The sequence below is a fragment of the Labrus bergylta genome, chromosome 17 (assembly GCF_963930695.1).
Source record: "Labrus bergylta chromosome 17, fLabBer1.1, whole genome shotgun sequence".
In the NCBI taxonomy this organism is placed as follows: domain Eukaryota; kingdom Metazoa; phylum Chordata; class Actinopteri; order Labriformes; family Labridae; genus Labrus; species Labrus bergylta.
Window position 1 is genome coordinate 4,280,115 of NC_089211.1, and position 19,865 is coordinate 4,299,979.

Consider the following 19,865-nt stretch of genomic DNA (forward strand, 5'->3'; position numbering starts at 1 on the left):
AACAACTCGTGGTGCATTGTTGTGTTAGCATGCTAATGCTAGTGATCTTTATTATGCTGGTATCTTCACACTGCATGTAAATTTACCTGAAATGAGCGTGATCTAGAAACACAGTTAAGCAGTGAGTACAGTATGTTATTCTTCTTTTCTCTAGTCCCTCAATTAAACAACTTTTATACACGAGGGGAGGAGTCAGCCGGCCGTCCTGACGATGTAAACAAACTGAAGATAGGACTCTGAAAACATCACAGACAGTGGGACTCGGGTGTTACACCCATTGTAGACAGTCATGACTCACAGAGTTATTTTCAGAGGATATACTTGATTTCTATTATATTTAAGAGTGAAGTGTGTGCATATAAAGCCTTTAAGGTTGTTTTACAGGACTCTCGCATATTCTGTTGTAGGGGCTATAATGAAAGATTATGCAAAAATTAAAAAAGGATTTCAATGACTTGAATATGAATACTGAATATGAATATTGTAAAAGAAAAAAGGTACACTGCTCTCTTAGCAAAACAGACACCCAACCTTAAAGAAATAACAGAATACAGCAGTGGTTTGGTGATTATTATTGGTGTATCTGAACAAATTGTTTCTCCAGCAATACATCAAAGGTCCAAAGGTCCATTATGTAAGATATCTACTGAATTCAACCATACTTACTATCATCAGAGAATAAGGAAACATGTTGAAGTGCTGGCATCTATGACAACAATGCAGCATCCAGTATGTCCTCCTCCTAACTTTAGATTCAGGTGCAGAATGGTCTGTTTTTGTTTAATTTTACAACATCCAAACAAGATCATTTTGGACGCCCCTCGGTTTGCCAGGAAAAAGCAAACCAACAAGCGATGGAAGTGGGACAGCTAACTGAAGCCTCAGCATTTTTGTAATACCCTCCATGACCAGAAAATGTGATAAAACTAGGATAAAAATGAGAGATGCTTTTGAAAAATGGAGAGAGGTTAGAACACAGAAAGGTTTCAAAATGGATGCAGAGCTGGCTAAACACTGAAGCTTCAGTGTCCACCACATGACGACCTGTACATCAATCTTCCCTTCATGATTCTGCTCCTTGTAAACACGCAGCAGTAATAACAAGATGGTGTTAAAGAGGATACAGTTTCCAAAGAGCGTGAGGACGATGAAGTAGACGGAGGAAAACATGCCGCGGCGAACACCTCCTTGAGACTCGATCCCGTGATACATTACGGCGTTCCAGTCCTCGCCAGTCAGAATCTGAGGAAGACAAAAGAGTCACAGAGGTGTTGTAAGGCTCCATGCTAATCTCACGAGTGTCGAATTCAATTACCTCACAGAGTGAAGGGTTATGAGCACAGACTAATTGAGGGATTATCACAGTCTCATTAGGGGACAGAAGGTACACAGAGCAGTCATTCTTTCTAATTAAAATGACTGATGGCAATCTTTCTCTTTTCATTCAGTCAATATTTCCTCAGTTCACTTTGAAGTGCACCTTCAAAGTGAACACACCATTGTGTGTGTGTGTGTGTGTGTGTGTGTGTGTGTGTGTGTGTGTGCGTGCGTGTGTGTGTAGTGAGGTCTTACCTGGAACACAGTGAGGATGGCTGCTGGGAAGGTGTCAAAGTTTGTTGTTGGCGTCTCATCTTCAAAGTTAAACCTAAAACGATGAGCAGAACATCATGAAAAAAAAGAGGAAAAACAAAAGCAAAACGATTAACTATTAAAATAAGAAATAGTAAGAAATCACTTTAATATATATATAAAGTTAGAGCCTGGTGCTGAACTGCTACATTTGATTCAGAATCCCAACCCTTCTGTCCAGTTCAAACATATTCACACCAATGCACACATTTTATTTTGGGGCTTTTTGCTTTGATTTGATAACACAGTGGACACATCAGGAAATGGGGAAAGAGAGTGGGGAATAACATGCGGGTAAGGAGCTGCAGGTCAGACCATATTCTCCGTACATGGGGCGTGACCTTACACATGTCAAGAAAAGATAAGTAACGACACAAACCAAAAGTTCCTCAAAGGAGCGTAAAGTCTTTTTTTGCACCCTCAAGCAGCTCTATGAATGGATGACAAGGGGACCATACAAAAAGACTTACCCTTGAAAAATGTATTAAACTCACAATTGCCTCACAAAGAAGTTTGATACCTGTATAAAAGTGGGTTTCCCAGACTCCTTCACAGCATCAGAGAAAGTAAAGCTTATTTATGTATAAAAGGAGCTGCCCTGTCTTGATATTTGTAACAGAAGAAGAGGGAGAGGAACCGTCTTTCAAGTCCGAAACTCACAGTCGCTGCATCATATTAGACAAAAAGTGGGTACTGACATACAACACGTCAACAATCCTCAGGGATTATAAACCCTCTGATTTTGAACAAATCAAATATAAATCATTCAGAGTGAGGTCTGGATTCAGGAGGTTTCTCTTTATTGACCCAATTCCTCACCTCATGCTCATGCTTTTGAAAATATATCTAAATACTGGAGGTAGCAGGGTTTAGGCGTTTCAGTTTGTCTTTGTCTGCTGTGACAACTTCAGCACCACAGAAGAAGACAAGCTATCAGTTGAGGGGAAATCAATGCAGCCTGGACGTGTCAGGAAGATGAATGAGTCTGACAAACAAACAAACAAACTCCTTTTTTGGGTGTTGATACCTTAGCACCTCAAACTATGGTCGTTATACAGAGTCCAGTATGTTTATTGGACAACACATCAGCACAGCTGGACAGTCAAACATACTTCTAAGGCAATGGCAGAAACCTAAAAAGACTTAAATGCTTCTCTACAATTTCAGCATTTTAACAACTTCTAAAACTACTAACAAATATCGAAGGGTAAATGGAAGACGCGACTGATTGACTTGAACGTCCTTCACTCTTATTTTTCTCCTAAATTTATTCTAAAACTACTCATTAATCTGGAACACTTTGGCCAAATAAGCTCAAAACAGTTGCATTGGCACAGACTGCAGATTTCTACAGTACAGCAATGAAGGAATTCATCAGATAACAAAGGATTTTTCTTTTATAATGTCGACACACAAGATGCCCTTGCATTGTGTTAAATTTACAGAAGCAATATTGTCATTATTTCTGCTTAATGAAACGAATGAAATTTATTTTCAGAATTCCATGAACAAAGCCGGCGATGTGTCACACAAAGCTGACATAAGAGAAAGAGAGAGACAAACACACACAGAACCTTCCACGATGGATTATTGTTCGGTCTATAACAAAGATAATATAACACAGAGTAAGGTCTTTTACCTGCTCTTTTTTTTACATAATATAACACAGAGTAAGGTCTTTTTTTTCATATGTTCATATGTCTTTTTATCATCTTAATTCATGTATTTTCCTGTGTTTAAACCCGTGCTTTACAGGCTTGTATATGTTTTATGTATTTCACAGTGTTCTTATGTCCTTTTCAGCACTTCAAAGTTGCTATGTTTACTAAGTGGATTGGATATTTTAGAGCCAACAGTTATATGGACAGACATATTATTGAGTTCTTTTGTTGTAGTTGTATATGAGACTAACTGTTGTAATGCGCTGATAGTTTGCTCAAATTTTGAGAAAGACCCTTTCTTGTTTCAACACACAAATGCCAAATGCTTTTGTAGAAGTAGAATTTTATCACCATAGTTTTGGAACGACATGTTCACCTATGACACGTTGCTAATAATAAGTAGTTTTGTGATCAATCACTAAAACACAGCATGGGCTAATAATATGACCCAGTATGTATGGGTTTGGCTCTCGTATCTACAGAAGGTGCATGCAGAACATGGAGGGGGGGTGAGGGAAAAGATGGGGGAGAAGGAGGCAGGGCAGCTAATTCAATAAGCCCTTTCTCCCTTGGTATGTCATCATACTCTCTCTCCTGATGCTTCCCTTTCCTCTACCATTGTCCCTCTCTTACTCATGACTGAATCCCAGATCAACCATCCCTCTCTCCAGCCATTATTCCTCCATGTACCACATTTTTACAGAGCCTGCTCCCCTTTCCCCCCTCTCCTTCCTTTTCTTTCCTTCTCTGCCCTCTCCTCTTCTTCACTTCTCCCTCCCTCATCTCCCCCATTCTCCAGGATTAGAGGGCCAATTGTAGCCAGCATTGGTGGCGGCTTTCTGCTGCGCCTGTGTGCACCGGCCTCTGTTTACTCTGATAATAGGGATTGGGAGTGTGCTGTTCAGCTTCCGAGCAACATCCACGGGGACTTCATTAAATCAATTCTGAAAACATGAGTCACATGATGCCAAATTCCCTGCAAGCTCCCTGCCCTAACCCTCCCCGTACCAATCCTTCAGACAACAGCAGCAGGTTTATATTGTGTAGGTGAATGCAACACACAAGTCTGAGTGCACACAAGTGAATTGGAGATAACCACTGGGCTGTGTGATATGAGAAAAACTACAGCTGCAGAGCACTGAGACTGTGACTTGAATTAGGACGCTCATGACATCCTGCAGTCATACGAGAAATGAAACTGGCTTTTACTGTATGAATAATGAGCTGAATACAAGGAGACAGAGATAGTGTGGCTACGGCTTATAGAAAGCAGTTCCTACTGGATCTCAAAGACCTCTTTCTATGATTATCAGTCCAGCAAAAATTGCAATCAAACTCCTGCACACTTTCTAACTTACAACAACAAAAAAAATATTGGCAATGATTCATCACTAGACCTTCATCAGGCAAATACTTTGTTAAAGTGTCAGCTCTTCTCAAGCAGGGAGTGAACCTGCAACCAATCAACATCATCATCAGAAAACATAAACTAATAAATAATTAAACAAACTACATGTCCAAAATACTGGATCAATAATATAACTGTATCTTAGAGTATGTATTCCTGGATGGATTGATCAGTGATTACTTTTTTAAATTACAAACGTAACTTCTTACAGGCCTCTTGGTTTGATTAAAAGTCTTTATCAGTTCCAATGTCAAACAATAGGGAACTGGTTGGCATACAGAGTAGTAGATGAACAAAAACTTAAATAGACACTTGAAATGCTGCCTTCCTGTATCCAAAGTCAGAGTTGCAAACACAGAAAGTCTGCACCTTTAAAACTGTTAGATAAAAAGCGCAAACCAGAAGAAAAAAAAATCACTCTTCTATTACAGTAAATCCTGCAGGTTTCCTTTGGGCTTATGGTGTATTTTTCAACAGTCGGCAATATCCAGGGAGTCTTAACAGGGAGACGGTCCTCTGCCTCAAGCTTTTCACTTTTTCAGTCCTAATAATTTAACCAGGAGATTACATTCTGTGTTTGGAGAGAACGGGGCAAAATCTCTGAGCAGAAAATAAACTTGAAATATTGCAAAGCAGCATCACTCCTACTTCATTACAGGTCATTTAATCTTCGATCGAGAGTTCAAGGACTATTTCTCAGTAAATAATCAAAAACATCCACAGGTTTTGACACACTTCAGGCTTATCTATAAGAAAGAAAAAGGGACATTTTCTGCAAGCACAAAAGAAGTATAGTGCCTGTATTACCGTGCTTTGGATGTTGACTAAAGAAAAGGTACAAATCATCTTTTAGATGTGTTTAAAAAGCCCTCATTGTTTGGCTGACTGGAAGCACCATGTGGATGTCAGACTCATCTCACACTTGTCCATCTACAGATAGAAATGTGATGCTAAAGATGGCACAGACTGTTGTAATGCTAGTTGCTATAGCAACAGCCTTCTGCTTCAAAGACATGCAGTTGTGGCGTGGTGTTTGTGAAGGCCGTCAGTCAGGGGAGACGTGACTTCATGTTAGCGTGGCAGTTCATTTGAGAGAGCTCACTGCCTGACACGACAAAGTGTAACAACACACACTGTTGACTTTACATGCTCTCTCTTTATGATCTTCAAGAGCAGAACAAGACCATCAACAACAAGTTTGACTGTGAGCAATTACCTTCATTTTGAATGCCTGTACCTGCTGTCTCTGAGTAGGTGTCATGTGATGGTTAACAATAGGCTTTGTTTCCCACCGTGAATTTTGACACTGAACAATATAGTTGACTTTGGTTGCAAAACAAGAATTTGTCAGAAAACGTACCTAAGCAAGAACAGGACAAAATTCACAAAGAGAATAGAGGTAACGCTTTGTCCACAGGGGTTGAAAAATCCACAAAAACAAAAAAAATCCTCACAGGAGCTTTAACAAACTGCCTTAGAAGCAGAATTCAAGGATTACCAAAGCATGAGGGCATGGCTTAGAAATAAGAAAAATATTCTTATTTTTCCCTCTGGGAAACCCACTTTTATACAGGAGGTATCAAACTTCTTTGTGAGGCAATTGTGAGTTTAATACATTTTTCAAGGGTAAGTCTTTTTGTATGGTCCCCTTGTCATCCATTCATAGAGCTGCTTGAGGGTGCAAAAAAAGACTTTACGCTCCTTTGAGGAACTTTTGGTTTGTGTCGTTACTTATCTTTTCTTGACATGTGTAAGGTCACGCCCCATGTACGGAGAATATGGTCTGACCTGCAGCTCCTTACCCGCATGTTATTCCCCACTCTCTTTCCCCATTTCCTGATGTGTCCACTGTGCTATCAAATCAAAGCAAAAAGCCCCAAAATAAAAATAAAGAGAAGGTAGAAAAGACTAAGATAAGATCAACGTTTTAATCAGATAAAGTTATGTGTCTTGTGTTTTATGGCGTACATTTTTTAATCAGGGTTCCAAAATAAGAAGAAAAATTATCATTTTAATACTAAATACCAAAGCTGATCAATTGTAGACAAACCTCCCATTGTAAAAGTTCCCATAAAAACAGATAGACGTTCATATTTTTCATTACAGCACATGCATCAACTGCCTGAATTCTCCTTAAATTAATTATTGTAATTACTCTTTTTTTTAACCCAAAAAACGGGTTGTTTCCAGAGTTGTGTCTATTATCACAGACAAAAGGTTACTGTTAAATATAAACCCTCGCTGGTATCTTCCATCATACATACATTATAGACAGACTTCCTGGGGCACATTTGACAAGCTGTGCTTACTTTAGCTGTGCACAGTTTTGCTGTTTGAGGAGAGATTAGAAGCACTATTTCAGGTTTGCTCACTTTCCGTTTAGCCTACATCTAAATTAAGTTGTCTTAATAAACTAGTCAATATTTTAGCTTGTTTACAACACCTGTTCATGTTTCTTGTTCAGTGGACATGAAGGTGCCACATTCCAAGAACCTAGCTAAATCCGTTTTGTATATATTTGCATAGCAGACAAAAACGAAGAAGAAGCTGCAATAAACCAGAACTAGAACCAGACATATTTTAAGAACAGATTTATTTCCTTGTGAAAAAGCTAAATGTTACTTTAAGGCTGGGAAACAATAATAGGCTGAAATGCTGTAAAGCCGTAAATACAATGTAAAATATGGATAAAAATGATCACAGTGGACCTGCCTGGCTGTTGCATTATTTATGTGATCTGAGGTGACATGTAAAGAAAAACAGAAAGTAAAATATGTGTGTTTGAGTTGGGTCAGACAGGGCTGGTTGCGAGGCCTTTGATTAACTGCAGACAGCTAAGAATCAGGAGGTGTTCCTGTCATTAGACGACATGAAGCTCCTGCTGAGAGTGATATCAAAGGGCTGCAGTCAGGGCTGCTGTTGTGCCAGCTACCTGCTGCGTCAACATGTCTGCCACACCGAGACAGAGATCACACACAGGGGGAGGAGGGTCAGATGGAGGGATGAGATAAAAGAGAAAATAGAGCCTGTGTCTGTGCGCACATGTGTGTCTGTGATGAGGGAGCAAGAAAAAGGGAAGAGCGGTCAGAGAGCAGCGGGAAATGTTACTGAGATTACTCACTGTCCTCCGAAGAGCTGCATGCCGAGCAGAGCGAAGACCACAATGAAGAGGAAGAGGAGGAAGAGCAAGCTGATGATGGACTTCATGGAATTCAGGAGGGAGACGACGAGGTTCCTCAACGAGTTCCAATACCTGCGAGGAAGCAGCAAACACAGAGACAAGGGGGCAGATAAATGTTAGTCTTTTTAAATCATTAAACATCTTCTTTGAGTGGCAAGCGAACCATGCTGGGAAAAAATAAACGATAAAGAAGAGGAAAAAGGGAAGCAAATGGAAGTGTGAGCTGTAGGTGGCATAAAACAAATCAATGAGTCAGGGTCTACATCAGCCCGTTTCAGTGAATCACAGGATTAAAGCTTATCTAATGAAATAAAAAGATAGCAATTAAACCCTAACAGGATCATCAGATCAAGAGAGAAAGGGCCTAGAGACACAGTGCAGCTCATTTAACATTAAAACTTGTCACTTCAAAATCACACTATTTGGAAGAATTTACAGATTTTGAGCGCTATAGCCTCCATACTGTCCATGGGGCGAGACATTACCGCTAGGCTATTCGGCACACCCTCATAGTAGCTTTAAGAAATATGTTTTGGTAAACTACATCATATTTAAGTAAGGGTATTTAAATGTATACTGAGGTCTAAATTGGAATAGTTTGAGCTGCACATTACCCATCATACTTTGAGTCATATACACAGAAGATAATCATTCTTTGGATTCAGTGCGTTACCTCAAAGTCTGAAATGATTACTGGTGTTTGACAAAAGTTATGGACATTTTCTGAAACAAAAATGACATTTTATTGTATTGTTTTTATACAGAGAAAAACACTTAAATGTTATGATTATAAAGGAAGACATGAGGTCATAAAAACCCCCTTGTCAAAAAAAAGTTGATTTATTGATGTTTATCCTCGAGCGATGACTTTGGATTTGTGTGCATTTATGATTATTGATACTGAGAAGAAGTGAAGCAGTTTTTGTGCAAATAATATCAAAGGATATAAGTTAATAAAAACATAACAGGTAAGTTAAGAGAGGGAGTAATATGAATACAAGCAAGTAAGATTTTCTGAGATGGAAGAAGAATGAGCATTGTGAGCCTGAGTTGAACTTACTTTGTGACTTTAAATATCCTAAGAAGTCGTAGGGCTCTTAACACACTGATCCCAAACGATGCTCCCGGTTTAATCATGTCCCAGATCACTTCAAAAATACTTCCAACAATCACCTACAGAGAAGAAGGTAGAGTATAGTTATCCCCTGCTGCTTTCAGTCTGTTTCAATAATCCAAACAAGACTGGTTGGTCACCCACATACATTAGGACTGCTGCTTGTCATGTATCTTGCTGTGAGTGACAGTCAACAGTAACTTACCCCGAAATCAAAGCAGTTAAAGGAGGAGTGGAAATAATTCCTCACTCCAAGGCCATACATCTTCAAACTCATCTCAGTCAGAAATAATCCGAGGAATACAAACTCTGCAGCGTCTGTTGTCAAGATGGATGGAATAAAAGCATGTTATTAAGTCATCAACATCAAATGTAATGTACAGTACATGAAGTGTTTCGGAGTGTGTATGAGTTTGAGTGACTTACAGAGGGCTCTTGTAAGCCATTCGGGCTGGTCATAGTGCACAATGGCCACGCACAGAGTGTTGAGGCCCACCACACACAGAACGATCCAGTAAAAGCTCTGAGCCTTCACCATGCGGCGGATGAAGAAGCGGGTCCTCTTCTCCTTACGCCGGAAGTAAGAGGAGCTGTCCATCTTCCCGCTGCTTTTCACACTGGCCCGACCAAAAGGAGAGCCCGGAGGAGCTGAGAATGATGACGGAGAGGTGAGAGAGGAGATGTGTGAGTGTGCAGCAGTTCAATGTTTGTCATTCTTTCACAGTTTTCACGGTGAATCACTGTGTGTGTTTTCCTTGTCTCCTTCCTGATACTGTGGTAAGCAGCATCTCCATCGCCATCTGACTCAACAAGATCAGAATTATAAAGGTGACTTGTATGCATATGTCTTCTGACAGTTTTAACTTTGAACTGAAAAAAAGGCTTTAATGCAAACAGAAATATATCTCCCTTTGGCATTTACATCACATTTCATATTTTCCCACTCATCTGGGATTGGATTACCGCGCCCTTTGCAACAGATTACACACAGACACAAGTTTTGTGAGTGTAAGTTTAAGGAGCTCCATCAAACAGCTTCAGAACAAACAATAAAAAAAAAACCTCTTAAGATGTTAATGTAAGAATGTGGTCCTTTCAGATGCAGTGTCTGTAACCCTAGGCTAATAAACATTGTTTAGTTGCCCTCATGAGTTGCATATCTTACCACACTGACAGTAACATTGGGTGACACCCTGGAGGTTCAAATCAATTTGCTAATAGAGAGCAAAAGAAGCAAAAACAAGACGTCTAGTTGTTGAAATCATGCTATTGAAAGGAGTTTGTTTCTACTAACAAGTCTCATGCCAGCAAGTGCAATAGGACAGTTAGCTTAGCCTATAGCAAAAAGACCCAGAGGAAGGGGAAACAACAAGCATGGCTGTGCTGAAACAAAAAAAAAGAAGCCTATCAGAATTTTATAAAAACAATTACACAGAAGATCCTTTTGTTAAGGCCGTACAAAATCCCTTATATGGAAAAAAGTTGTGTTTACAAGCAGAGTTATGATCTGTTTTTTTTTCCCGCTTGTTAGCAAAACAGTCTGAATTCGGTCAATTCATGTTTTGTCAGTAAAGACAGGTGGCAAATGCGCTACATCAAACCATCAGATTTTTATCGGGAGAAACAAGCTGCAAGTTCAGAAAAAAACACATTCAAGGTAAAGGTTAGCGCTCCTTTTGCCTAACAGAAATGTTGTGCTGTTGAGGTCACCCTTTTCTGTTCCTCAGTAATGACATCCACAACTGCTTTTAGAAAGTGTAATATCCATACATTTCAAAATATAACATGAGGTTGGATATTTATCTGCATTAAATGAGTGTTTTGGTACATTTTGTTCCACAAAGATGAATAGTTTTTCTTTCTTTTCTCCACCTGCCTACCTGTATTCCTCCTAATGAGGTATACATTCTTTATTCTTTCTGCAGGTTTCGCCAATCTTCAGCAGGACTTTGCCTCCGGTTAGCAGAAAGTGCTAAATTTGTTTGTAACACCCACATGAGTGTGGGAGTTGAGAGCAGAGAGCAAAGTCGACTACAAATTCGCTACTACCAGGTTACAGGAAATCAGGACTCAAGGACCTCAAGGTTTTAAAGACAGAAGCATAACAGCATTGTTCTGCAGAGATCTGGTCCTCTTTATTTCTGCTAACAAGCACAGGAAAATGTTTGTGGTCAAGACTTTAACTGAACAATGTAAGAGGGAGCATCTTCTTCCCAAAGGACAGAAAGAAAAGAGTGAAATTATCCAAACACTGAGATTACCTTGCAGTAGAGAAGAGAACAAAATGGTTGCAATTGGCACGCTAATGCTCGTTTCCAAACCACAGAAAAGCAATTACATATTGTCTTTGTGTGGGACCATAAAGTCAATTAATATTAAAAGTCTCATTTTAATGTGCTGCAGGTGATTCCCTTCCTGTTTTAATTTAACAGACTAATTAGAAAAGTTAATTATACTTCATTTCCCTGGAGGTGATATGCTTCTAAAGGTGAAAAAAAGGAGCTGTAGGGATCAAGATCCAGATGGTGCAGATTTAGCCACTGTGATGTAAATTGTTTAAGATGTTAAAGGTATCTAACAAAATGCTTTATAGTGCTGTCATGCAAAGATATACTTATCTGATAAACAGAGGCTAGAGAGTCAGAGGGCATGGTAATGTTCATAGTACAAGACAGATTTCCATGGTGGATTTAAAGGCAAAGGTCGCCTCTGTGAGCAGACAGCATGTGAAGGTCAGAGCTGAACTGCTGGTGGCCGAGGATAAAAAAGATGCAAGACTCACGGACAGAAGAGATGTCTGCGAAAGGATCCTCCCCCTCCTCAGCACCGATCAGGTCGTTTTTACCTTTCTTGGCTTTGCCTCGTTTCAGGACTGTAAAAGAAAACATCACAGACAGAAGGGGAACATAATAAGATGAGTCTTTCAGCAAAATATAACAATTTATAAATAGAACTGTTCTTTTATGCAAAAATGATACAATGGGCATGTGCACGTGCTTGCCTGAGTGCATGTGCGTGCATGTGCATGGCAGAGGAGGGGTGAGCTAATTGGAAACTATGAATAGCAGGCATCAATCATGTTTTTCATTTAGAGATTTTCTGCCTTCCTGTTTGAAGCCAGCCTTGGAATGAAAAACTGCCAGCACAACATGAATGGGATTGTCACATGACCACCTCCCTGTCAGAGGAGTGGTGGGTTCAATCTCCAGATCTACAACCCTGTAGCTCTGCCTGAAAGGGCTGCATGGAGAACGAAAATAACAGCAAGACTAATGAGGCCCGGACTGGGGAACACTTGAACAGCCTTATCAAATCATTTGAAAATCATAATTTTTTTCTAATCAATAATAACTTTCTGTTCTTGAGATAAGAGGGTACTAAGTATTTTGCTAGTATCTCACAGCATCTACCTTTAGTTAACCAAATTATATTTAAATTAACTATCTGGTCTAGAGGACATATTCATTGGCATTCATTGTTTTAGAACAAAGCATATTCTTCTTCTGAGTCAGTCAGCTTTCCACTGGCTCTTTTCTCCACTACTCATACCTGTCATTCACATGACAGACGCCAGCTCCATATTTTCTGCTTCAACAACAGCAGAGTGGTTTTTCTATGGCTGTGGTCTCAGACGTTTTAATCCCTGATATGGAACTAATTGAGAAAAAACAGGCTGCTGGCTGCTGTCACTTTACTGGAATCATCAGCCCAGATGTGTTTGCAGTGTCTGACTGTTTACTGGAAAAAGCATATCCACATAAGTGTGTGTTGGGAAGCGTGACATAGTGAATATTTACCCCCAACAAATCCAATCAGACCTAAGCTCTAAATCCCACTAATTAACCCCTTGCCTTCACGCCGGGCCTAATGGACTGGCATTATGGGGGAGAGAGAGAGAGGGAGAGAGAGAGAGAGAGAGAGAGAGAGAGAGAGAGAGGGAGAGAGAGAGGACTGAAAAGCAGTTTATTCCTATTGAAATACATTAAATAAAAGATACACTAAATAACACTCTACACCAAATTGTTTACAGTGACCACCAGTGGAAAATAAGTTATATAACTGCTGGGCTGGACATGACTGCAACATTTTCTTATTGCTTTTATATTCTTGTCTGGCATTGCTACCAAACACAATTTAATGTTTTTCCAAGACGGTTCACTTCATCTAAAATCCATTCTAACTGCCAGATGACTAAGTTATGTCTTCTTTACAATACAATGTTTTAAAAGACTTAAAAGTTTAAGTCCTTCACTCCAGTCCCAGAGCATACAGCAGATCACATTCATGACACATGAGTAATGCACAGAAGGTTTATGCTGTAAAGGATCAATAACTGAATGTTAATGATGAACCGGTACCTCTCTGTGCCTGGTTTACCATCGACCACCTGTGGTCCAGGAGCATGGTAAAGCAGGCAACAGATACTCAGCCCAGTTTTCACCTGGCAGGTTTTGTTTCCTCTTGTACCACGCACCATCCAGCGGGGACTTATCCTCGGCAATCTCATCTTCTTCCTCCAGCAACACCTCCTCTGCAGAGGGAGGGAGAGAGAGAGAGAGAGAGAGCGAGAGAGAGAGGACAGAGGGACTTTCTATCAATTTGTCATGTTTTTCTAACACAACAAACACATACGTGCCGGCTCTCATGCTGTTTCAGAGATGAGTCTGACCTGCTTTGCAGATCCACTCCAAGTACCCGGTGAGCTCTCTCTCGATCTGCTGCTGCCTCCGAAGCTTCAGGAACTCCTGCCTCTTCTCCACACGCTCCCTCTCTTTGGCAAATTCTCTGTTGAGACAAAAACAGAGAAAGTTTTAATACAGAGAAAGACGTTCTATATGTAACGTTGCATCATTTTTGACATATTGGACAACATTCTCCTCTGCTTCTGACAGGAGCTAAACTACGCAGGAAGAAAGTGAAAGTGCTCCTCTGAAGGATTATTAACGGGGGAGTTCAGATGACAGCTGGGCAGATATTGAGGGCATGAAAGAGGAAAACTGCTGTTGGCGAAGCTCAAGCTCTGTTAGATATTTCAAAAATGAACTGTGCTGAAATATAGAAAAAACTGTGGGGTTAGATGTTCAGGCATGACAGATTGAACAGCAGTTTCATGACTTTCCATTAGATATGTATGATATATCATATAGCTTCTGCATAGATAAATGATTATTTTAACAAGTATGAAAGACATATTCACTTTCTCTGCTCTAGTTAGATCAGGAGTGTTATTCCACTTGATATCTCTCCTTAACAAGACCTAGCAGGCAATTAGCCTAACTTAGCAGCAAGCCGTTTATTAACCAAGGCTGGGAAAAATCAATGTGACTGCAACTCTTGCACTCACCACTTAAAATGATACATGTTGTTGCTGTACATTACAAGTTGTAAAATAGTCAACAACTGATTTTATAAGATGATTATCATTATCTTGGCTGTGAGAAATGACCTCACAGAGTTGTCCTTGGCTGCCTGGTAACTTCACGGTGATAACAAAAAGAGGAAAGGTAACACAAAAAAAGAAAAACAAATAAAAGAAAAGATCAAAAGATAAGGTAAAACTTGAAAACTTTAGATTCATATATTTACTTTTGTAAAAAGCTCAAAGCAAGCTTTCTCCAGCAGTGTTCAGTCATGATGCTATAAGCTAAGCTAACTCACTTATTTTAGCTTCATATTTAGCATGTAATTATAGGGGGGAAACAATTTTCTTGTCCATCTGAGCAAGAAAGTTATTTTCCCATTTTCTTTGTACTGTACAAGTATTGTATACATCAAGTACCCCTCTCTCAAAGAATGTTGTTATAATGAAGCTGCTCTCTCTCTCCACCAAGTGGATTACAGAAATGGTCATTTTTGTCTGACATGTCGTAAAGTTCTGGATGAACTGAAACAGCCAAGACCAGCTTCTCCTCCATCTTTTTTGGTTGCCAAGGTGACGTGTACTGACCGTTCAACCCTATGATTGGTTGGTTGAAAAAAGCGCTGGTGTTGTCAACAGCGCCTTTCTGAAAGGTTGAAAGATTTTCAACTTGAGCGCTCAGAGCAAAGACACTGGGATCTGCTCTTTTTGTCCGGGCAGCTGCTTTCTGCTGTGAACGCTCTACTCACTGAAAACAATTTAAATAAGATGCTGGTGCTCAGAAAAAAACGCTATAGGAGGACACAGGGCCTAAGGGGAGTAAACTGATCAGACAATCTCAGCCGTCTTGATGATGTCTGCTTGTACTGATGAAAAGTAATAGTAATAGAAGCAAAGGACTAAACAAACACTGCTTCTCTTTGATTACATGGAAACAACAGGGAACATGACAAGAAAACAGAGGGAAGCCCCTGCAGCAGAGGGATTCCTGTGACCTCCAGGCTAATGGCCGCACAAATGTTTGCTTTCATCCAGATTTCACTGAGACAATGGAGCTGTGAGTCACAGCGGCTCAGGAGAGGCTCTTTGAGACCACAGACACAATGATGAGCAGACAGGACCAGGATGATTAAAGCCAGAGCGAGAGGCCTTTACATGACACAGGAGGATGACAGGGACACATGATCAGAGACGGGCAGTAAAAAGGCTGAGGACACAGAGGAGCTGAATAATTTGTCCATGTTCTCATTTAAGTAATTTCTCTCTCAGTCATTATAATACGTGGTAATCCATTGTAGGTAACAGACAGGTAACATCTTGAAGCTCTGACCCTTGATAAAGAGGATAGTGTTTTCTGTTTATAGCACATGGGCGGGCTTTCATAAAGGCTGAGAGAAAAAATGCTACACACTGAAGCCAATGCAGAAGTGACTCACAAGCAGAATAAAGGTATTCTAAATGAGGCCCCAGGTTCTTCAAATATCTTCTTCTTCTACTGTTGTTTATTTTTTGCAGATTTTCCACAGAAATATAGAACCCATTAAACTCAGTTATATGATCTCATTAACCCAAAACTGTTTATGTTAATAAAGAGTGATAAGATAATGTAAAAGGCAATTAAAAAAACTGCTGTAATACATCTAAGAAGTACAAAATAAAATTTTGAACCACTTCCTGACTTAATTGCAACTTGTAATTATGAAATAAAATGTTGTGTTGACTACATTTTTCAGTCAAATTGCTACAAAATGTAATGTACAAACAAAACATGCTAGGATTTCCATTTTTTAGGGGGCGCCATAACTCAGGCCCAACTTGGGTTGGTAACTGGAGGGTTGCCAGTTCAAGTCCTGATGGAGGAATCCATGAGGAGGAAGTTGGTCTGGTAGATGAAGAGGTGCCAGGGCAATTTCTGAGTACTGCCGAGGTGCCCTTGAGCAAGGCACCGAACTGCTCTGCAGCCCCACTCTGACATCTCTCCACTAATGCATATCCACAGGTCCTGTTTGTGCATGTGTGTGTAATTTGGGCCTATATCTCTCAAAAAATGTAGTAAATTAACACTGTATTTCAAGTAAAGTGATCCCAGCTTCAAAGCCGAGTGTGTTAACATTATGAGACGACTTACCCGGAGAGCACACCGAGCACTAGGTTGAGCATGAAGAAGGAGCCGATGATGATGAGAGGGATAAAGTAAAGCCAGTTCCAGGCGTTTCCTGCAACATCATTGGTCTGTGGACAAAAACAACACAAAAATAAGCAAGAAGGTCGTTTTAGCTTTCCAAAGGATCTTTTTAGACAATTGTTCACTTTATTTAAAAGATTTATTTTTGAGCTTTTGACTTTATTTAGAGACAGGACAGTGGATAGAGTATAGGAGAATGACAATTGGGAAAGGAGCCTCAGGTCGGACTTGAACCCGGGCAAGGTTAATGAAAACATCCCAATTGAAAGTGTACAAAGTGCACCTGTAGCCTTAACACACCTGTTACACACGCTGAAAACAGGTCAGAAGAACATATTCAGTTATTACTGTAACTGTAAGGTCATTTTATTTTACAATAAACTGTATGTTTTAAACAAGAGTCCTTTTATTTTTAAAGTGACTCTAGTAATGTAAAGCAAACAAAAGATGGTTCATTAACGAATCTTAAATAACATTTGATGGAACTTAGTTTGGTGTTTAATGAACCAGCAAACAGTATGTATCCTACTTTCCTATTTCTAATCCACAGCCGTAATAAACCAGTTTTTTGCTAACTTCTCTGAGTAAAAAAAAACAAAAAAGCTTTGCTAGCTAACCTTATTTCAAAAACACTTGTCAGTTTGCAAAAGTCATTAAAACAGTCTCTCTGTCTTCTCTACTACACAACTCCACCACCAGTTGTCCCAACAACAAAATCAAATTCTGCCAGCAACACAATGTATAATTAAACATGAATAACATCCATTGTGAATAAACCGAGACAGACAAACAGGTAATACATTTCAGATTTGTTTTAATGACACACTCTCAATTACAGTACAGTGCACACACACACACACACACACACACACACACACACACACACACACACACACACACACACACACACACACACACACACACACACACACACACACACACACACACACACACACACACACACACACACACACACACACTACCATACACAAACACACACTGCTGTTGGTCTATGCTGGCTAATGACCACCATTGCAAGCGGGAGCACACCACCCACTCAGCTCGATACCCCCCCCCCCATGTTTTTGATCTATGCTGAATCATTGACTGCTAACCGGCTCACAGCACAAATGTGGACAGTCAAACAAGGTTTGTGGATGTAGGTATCACATTTATCTTTCAACCACAGTGATTTGCTGCATTAGTGAGGTTCAGTTTAACAAAAGTTTTGCCATAAAGTTTGAGACATCATGTTTAAAATGTCATTGTATGCTCGACAGTAAAGATTTCTCTACATTGAAACTACAACAAATTGGGCAAGGTGCAAACTCACATTGGCCCTTTAGCGCATGGGGGGGGGCTTTTTCCTTTATGAAAGAGGACAGTGGATACAGCAGTAGATTGGGAGAGAGAATGGGGAATGACACACCGTAAGGAGCCTAAGGCTGGACCCAAACCCAGGCCGCCCCAGGACCGCCGTCCTCACACATTTGGTTGTATACTTTTATATCTATGCAGACTGTGTAACTCAGACTGTGCTGCAACAATACTAATATTCCTGCTGGTTTCCCACTGGGAGTTGCATGGACTCAGCTTCCTCTATGTCTGAGAGCGCTCCCACACAGCGGCCTGTTAGCGGGGGGACAGACCTGCCGACTGATGGGGTGTGTGAAGCACTGTGACATTTTGCAGACGCCAGTGTCGGAGCCCTGCCACATGCTGGCTGTAATTGTGATGGGAGGTTCAGGGTGGCTGATTCAGCAGGCTGGAAATCTGTATTATGCATCCGAGAATGTGAGATGAACACACACACATATACAGTGGCACATCCTCTCTCATGGGCTGTCAGGGAAGCAGCAGCCCACACACAGAGATAAATGCCAGGCAGAGGCTCCAGTGTGTTGCTTTGCTTCATTTCTTTATCTCATCACTCAATCTTTAAGTCTCTCTTTCAGTCCCGCCCTTTTTCTTCTCCACATACAGTTTGAGTTTCTTTGTAGAAACAAAACATGAAATCCTATCATATTCTCACTGCCGCAAATACATTAAGTACATAAGTACATCAAGCCTTGCAAGATTCAAAAATATGTCTTTCTCCTTAGGGCACACGTTTTACATCTAATATTGTGATTTCTTACATTCACCAATTTAAGGGCTCTGACTCTTTCCTGGCAGAAAACAGCAGGGTGCAAGGCCTGTGCCAAGCAGGGTGGCTAAATGATTAATTCCCATTGTTTGGTCATTATCACTAACTGCAAGCCCCAATATTTTTTCCAACACCTAACAGTAAAAGGAACAAATAAGAACTGAATCTGCTAGCTATCGGAGAAAAAACAGATCATTTTGTCCAGAACCAAATATTTTTCTCAGAAATTGTTGGAGATACACAAAAAAGAGCAAAAAGGAGAGTGTATGGATTCAATTTGCAAGGAAGACCAAAATCCAACATGGAAAGGCTTTCAATGTCACTATGATATGATAAAAAAGGATACTATACAATATAATGGAATAACTTCATGATGATAATTTCGGATATAGGCAGGAATTTTATAAGTGAATGTTAAGTTTTGAGTTTTTTCCCGCTCCCTTTTAGTGGTTAAAAACATTCAGGTTTAAAAATGTACTTTTCTTCTAATGCTCCATGTAAACAGCCATTTTTGTTTCCATGCTTAGAATACAATAACATGCACTTGTGTTTTCTTTTTGCACAACACCAGATATCTCTCTCTGGGGAACTCTAGATGCCTGGCGTTGAGGAGAAAATGAAGTGGAAATACACTGTGTTGCATCAGCTTTCAGTCTCACAGTCAGCTGGTGAGCAGGAAAGACTTTTCTCTCCTGTTGACATGGCCTTAACTCTTCAGCTGACTGCTCAGGCAGAGGAGCTAAGTTGGGTTAAGCTTATGTAAATCGTTTTTTTTTTCAGATTCTGTAACACAGAAAGGTCTTCATGGCTGAAGTGTAAGAGCTGCTGCTTTTTCCTCAAATCTAAGAGTTTAAACAAGCTCAGTGCAATCAAGCACACACAATTTGTTTTTATGCTACTTGTAAGCTTGATAAGGACAATGTTTATTTTCTCCACTTACAGTATTCACCTTACCTTCATTAACACACAGTGAACCACTGTACAGATCAAAACAATCAATAATTTTTAAACCTGACGAGAACATCAATGGCCCATTTTAATATCATGAATCATCTTGTTCCAGTATGATAAATAAAACAGGGATCAGGTTATATTGCAACTATTTTATCTGTAGAGGCCTCATTTAAAGACCATCACTAACCTATAATTTGAACCAGGACAGTACTGACAACACAGTGGTCA

General features: G+C 40.0%; 1 protein-coding gene across 1 annotated transcript in view; it reads right to left on the bottom strand.

The window, feature by feature from the left end:
* Window positions 1-19,865, bottom strand: part of cacna1bb (calcium channel, voltage-dependent, N type, alpha 1B subunit, b) — a 157,221-nt gene that overhangs the window by 59,501 nt on the left and 77,855 nt on the right. Inside the window, exons 6-15 of the mRNA XM_065965499.1 lie at window positions 16,481-16,584; window positions 13,663-13,778; window positions 13,435-13,524; window positions 11,776-11,865; window positions 9,420-9,641; window positions 9,199-9,311; window positions 8,940-9,052; window positions 7,820-7,951; window positions 1,573-1,645; window positions 1,125-1,242 (exon numbers count right to left, since the gene is read on the bottom strand). Coding sequence (XP_065821571.1) covers window positions 1,125-1,242; window positions 1,573-1,645; window positions 7,820-7,951; window positions 8,940-9,052; window positions 9,199-9,311; window positions 9,420-9,641; window positions 11,776-11,865; window positions 13,435-13,524; window positions 13,663-13,778; window positions 16,481-16,584 — 1,171 coding nt within the window. The remainder of the gene's footprint in view (window positions 1-1,124; window positions 1,243-1,572; window positions 1,646-7,819; window positions 7,952-8,939; window positions 9,053-9,198; window positions 9,312-9,419; window positions 9,642-11,775; window positions 11,866-13,434; window positions 13,525-13,662; window positions 13,779-16,480; window positions 16,585-19,865) is intronic.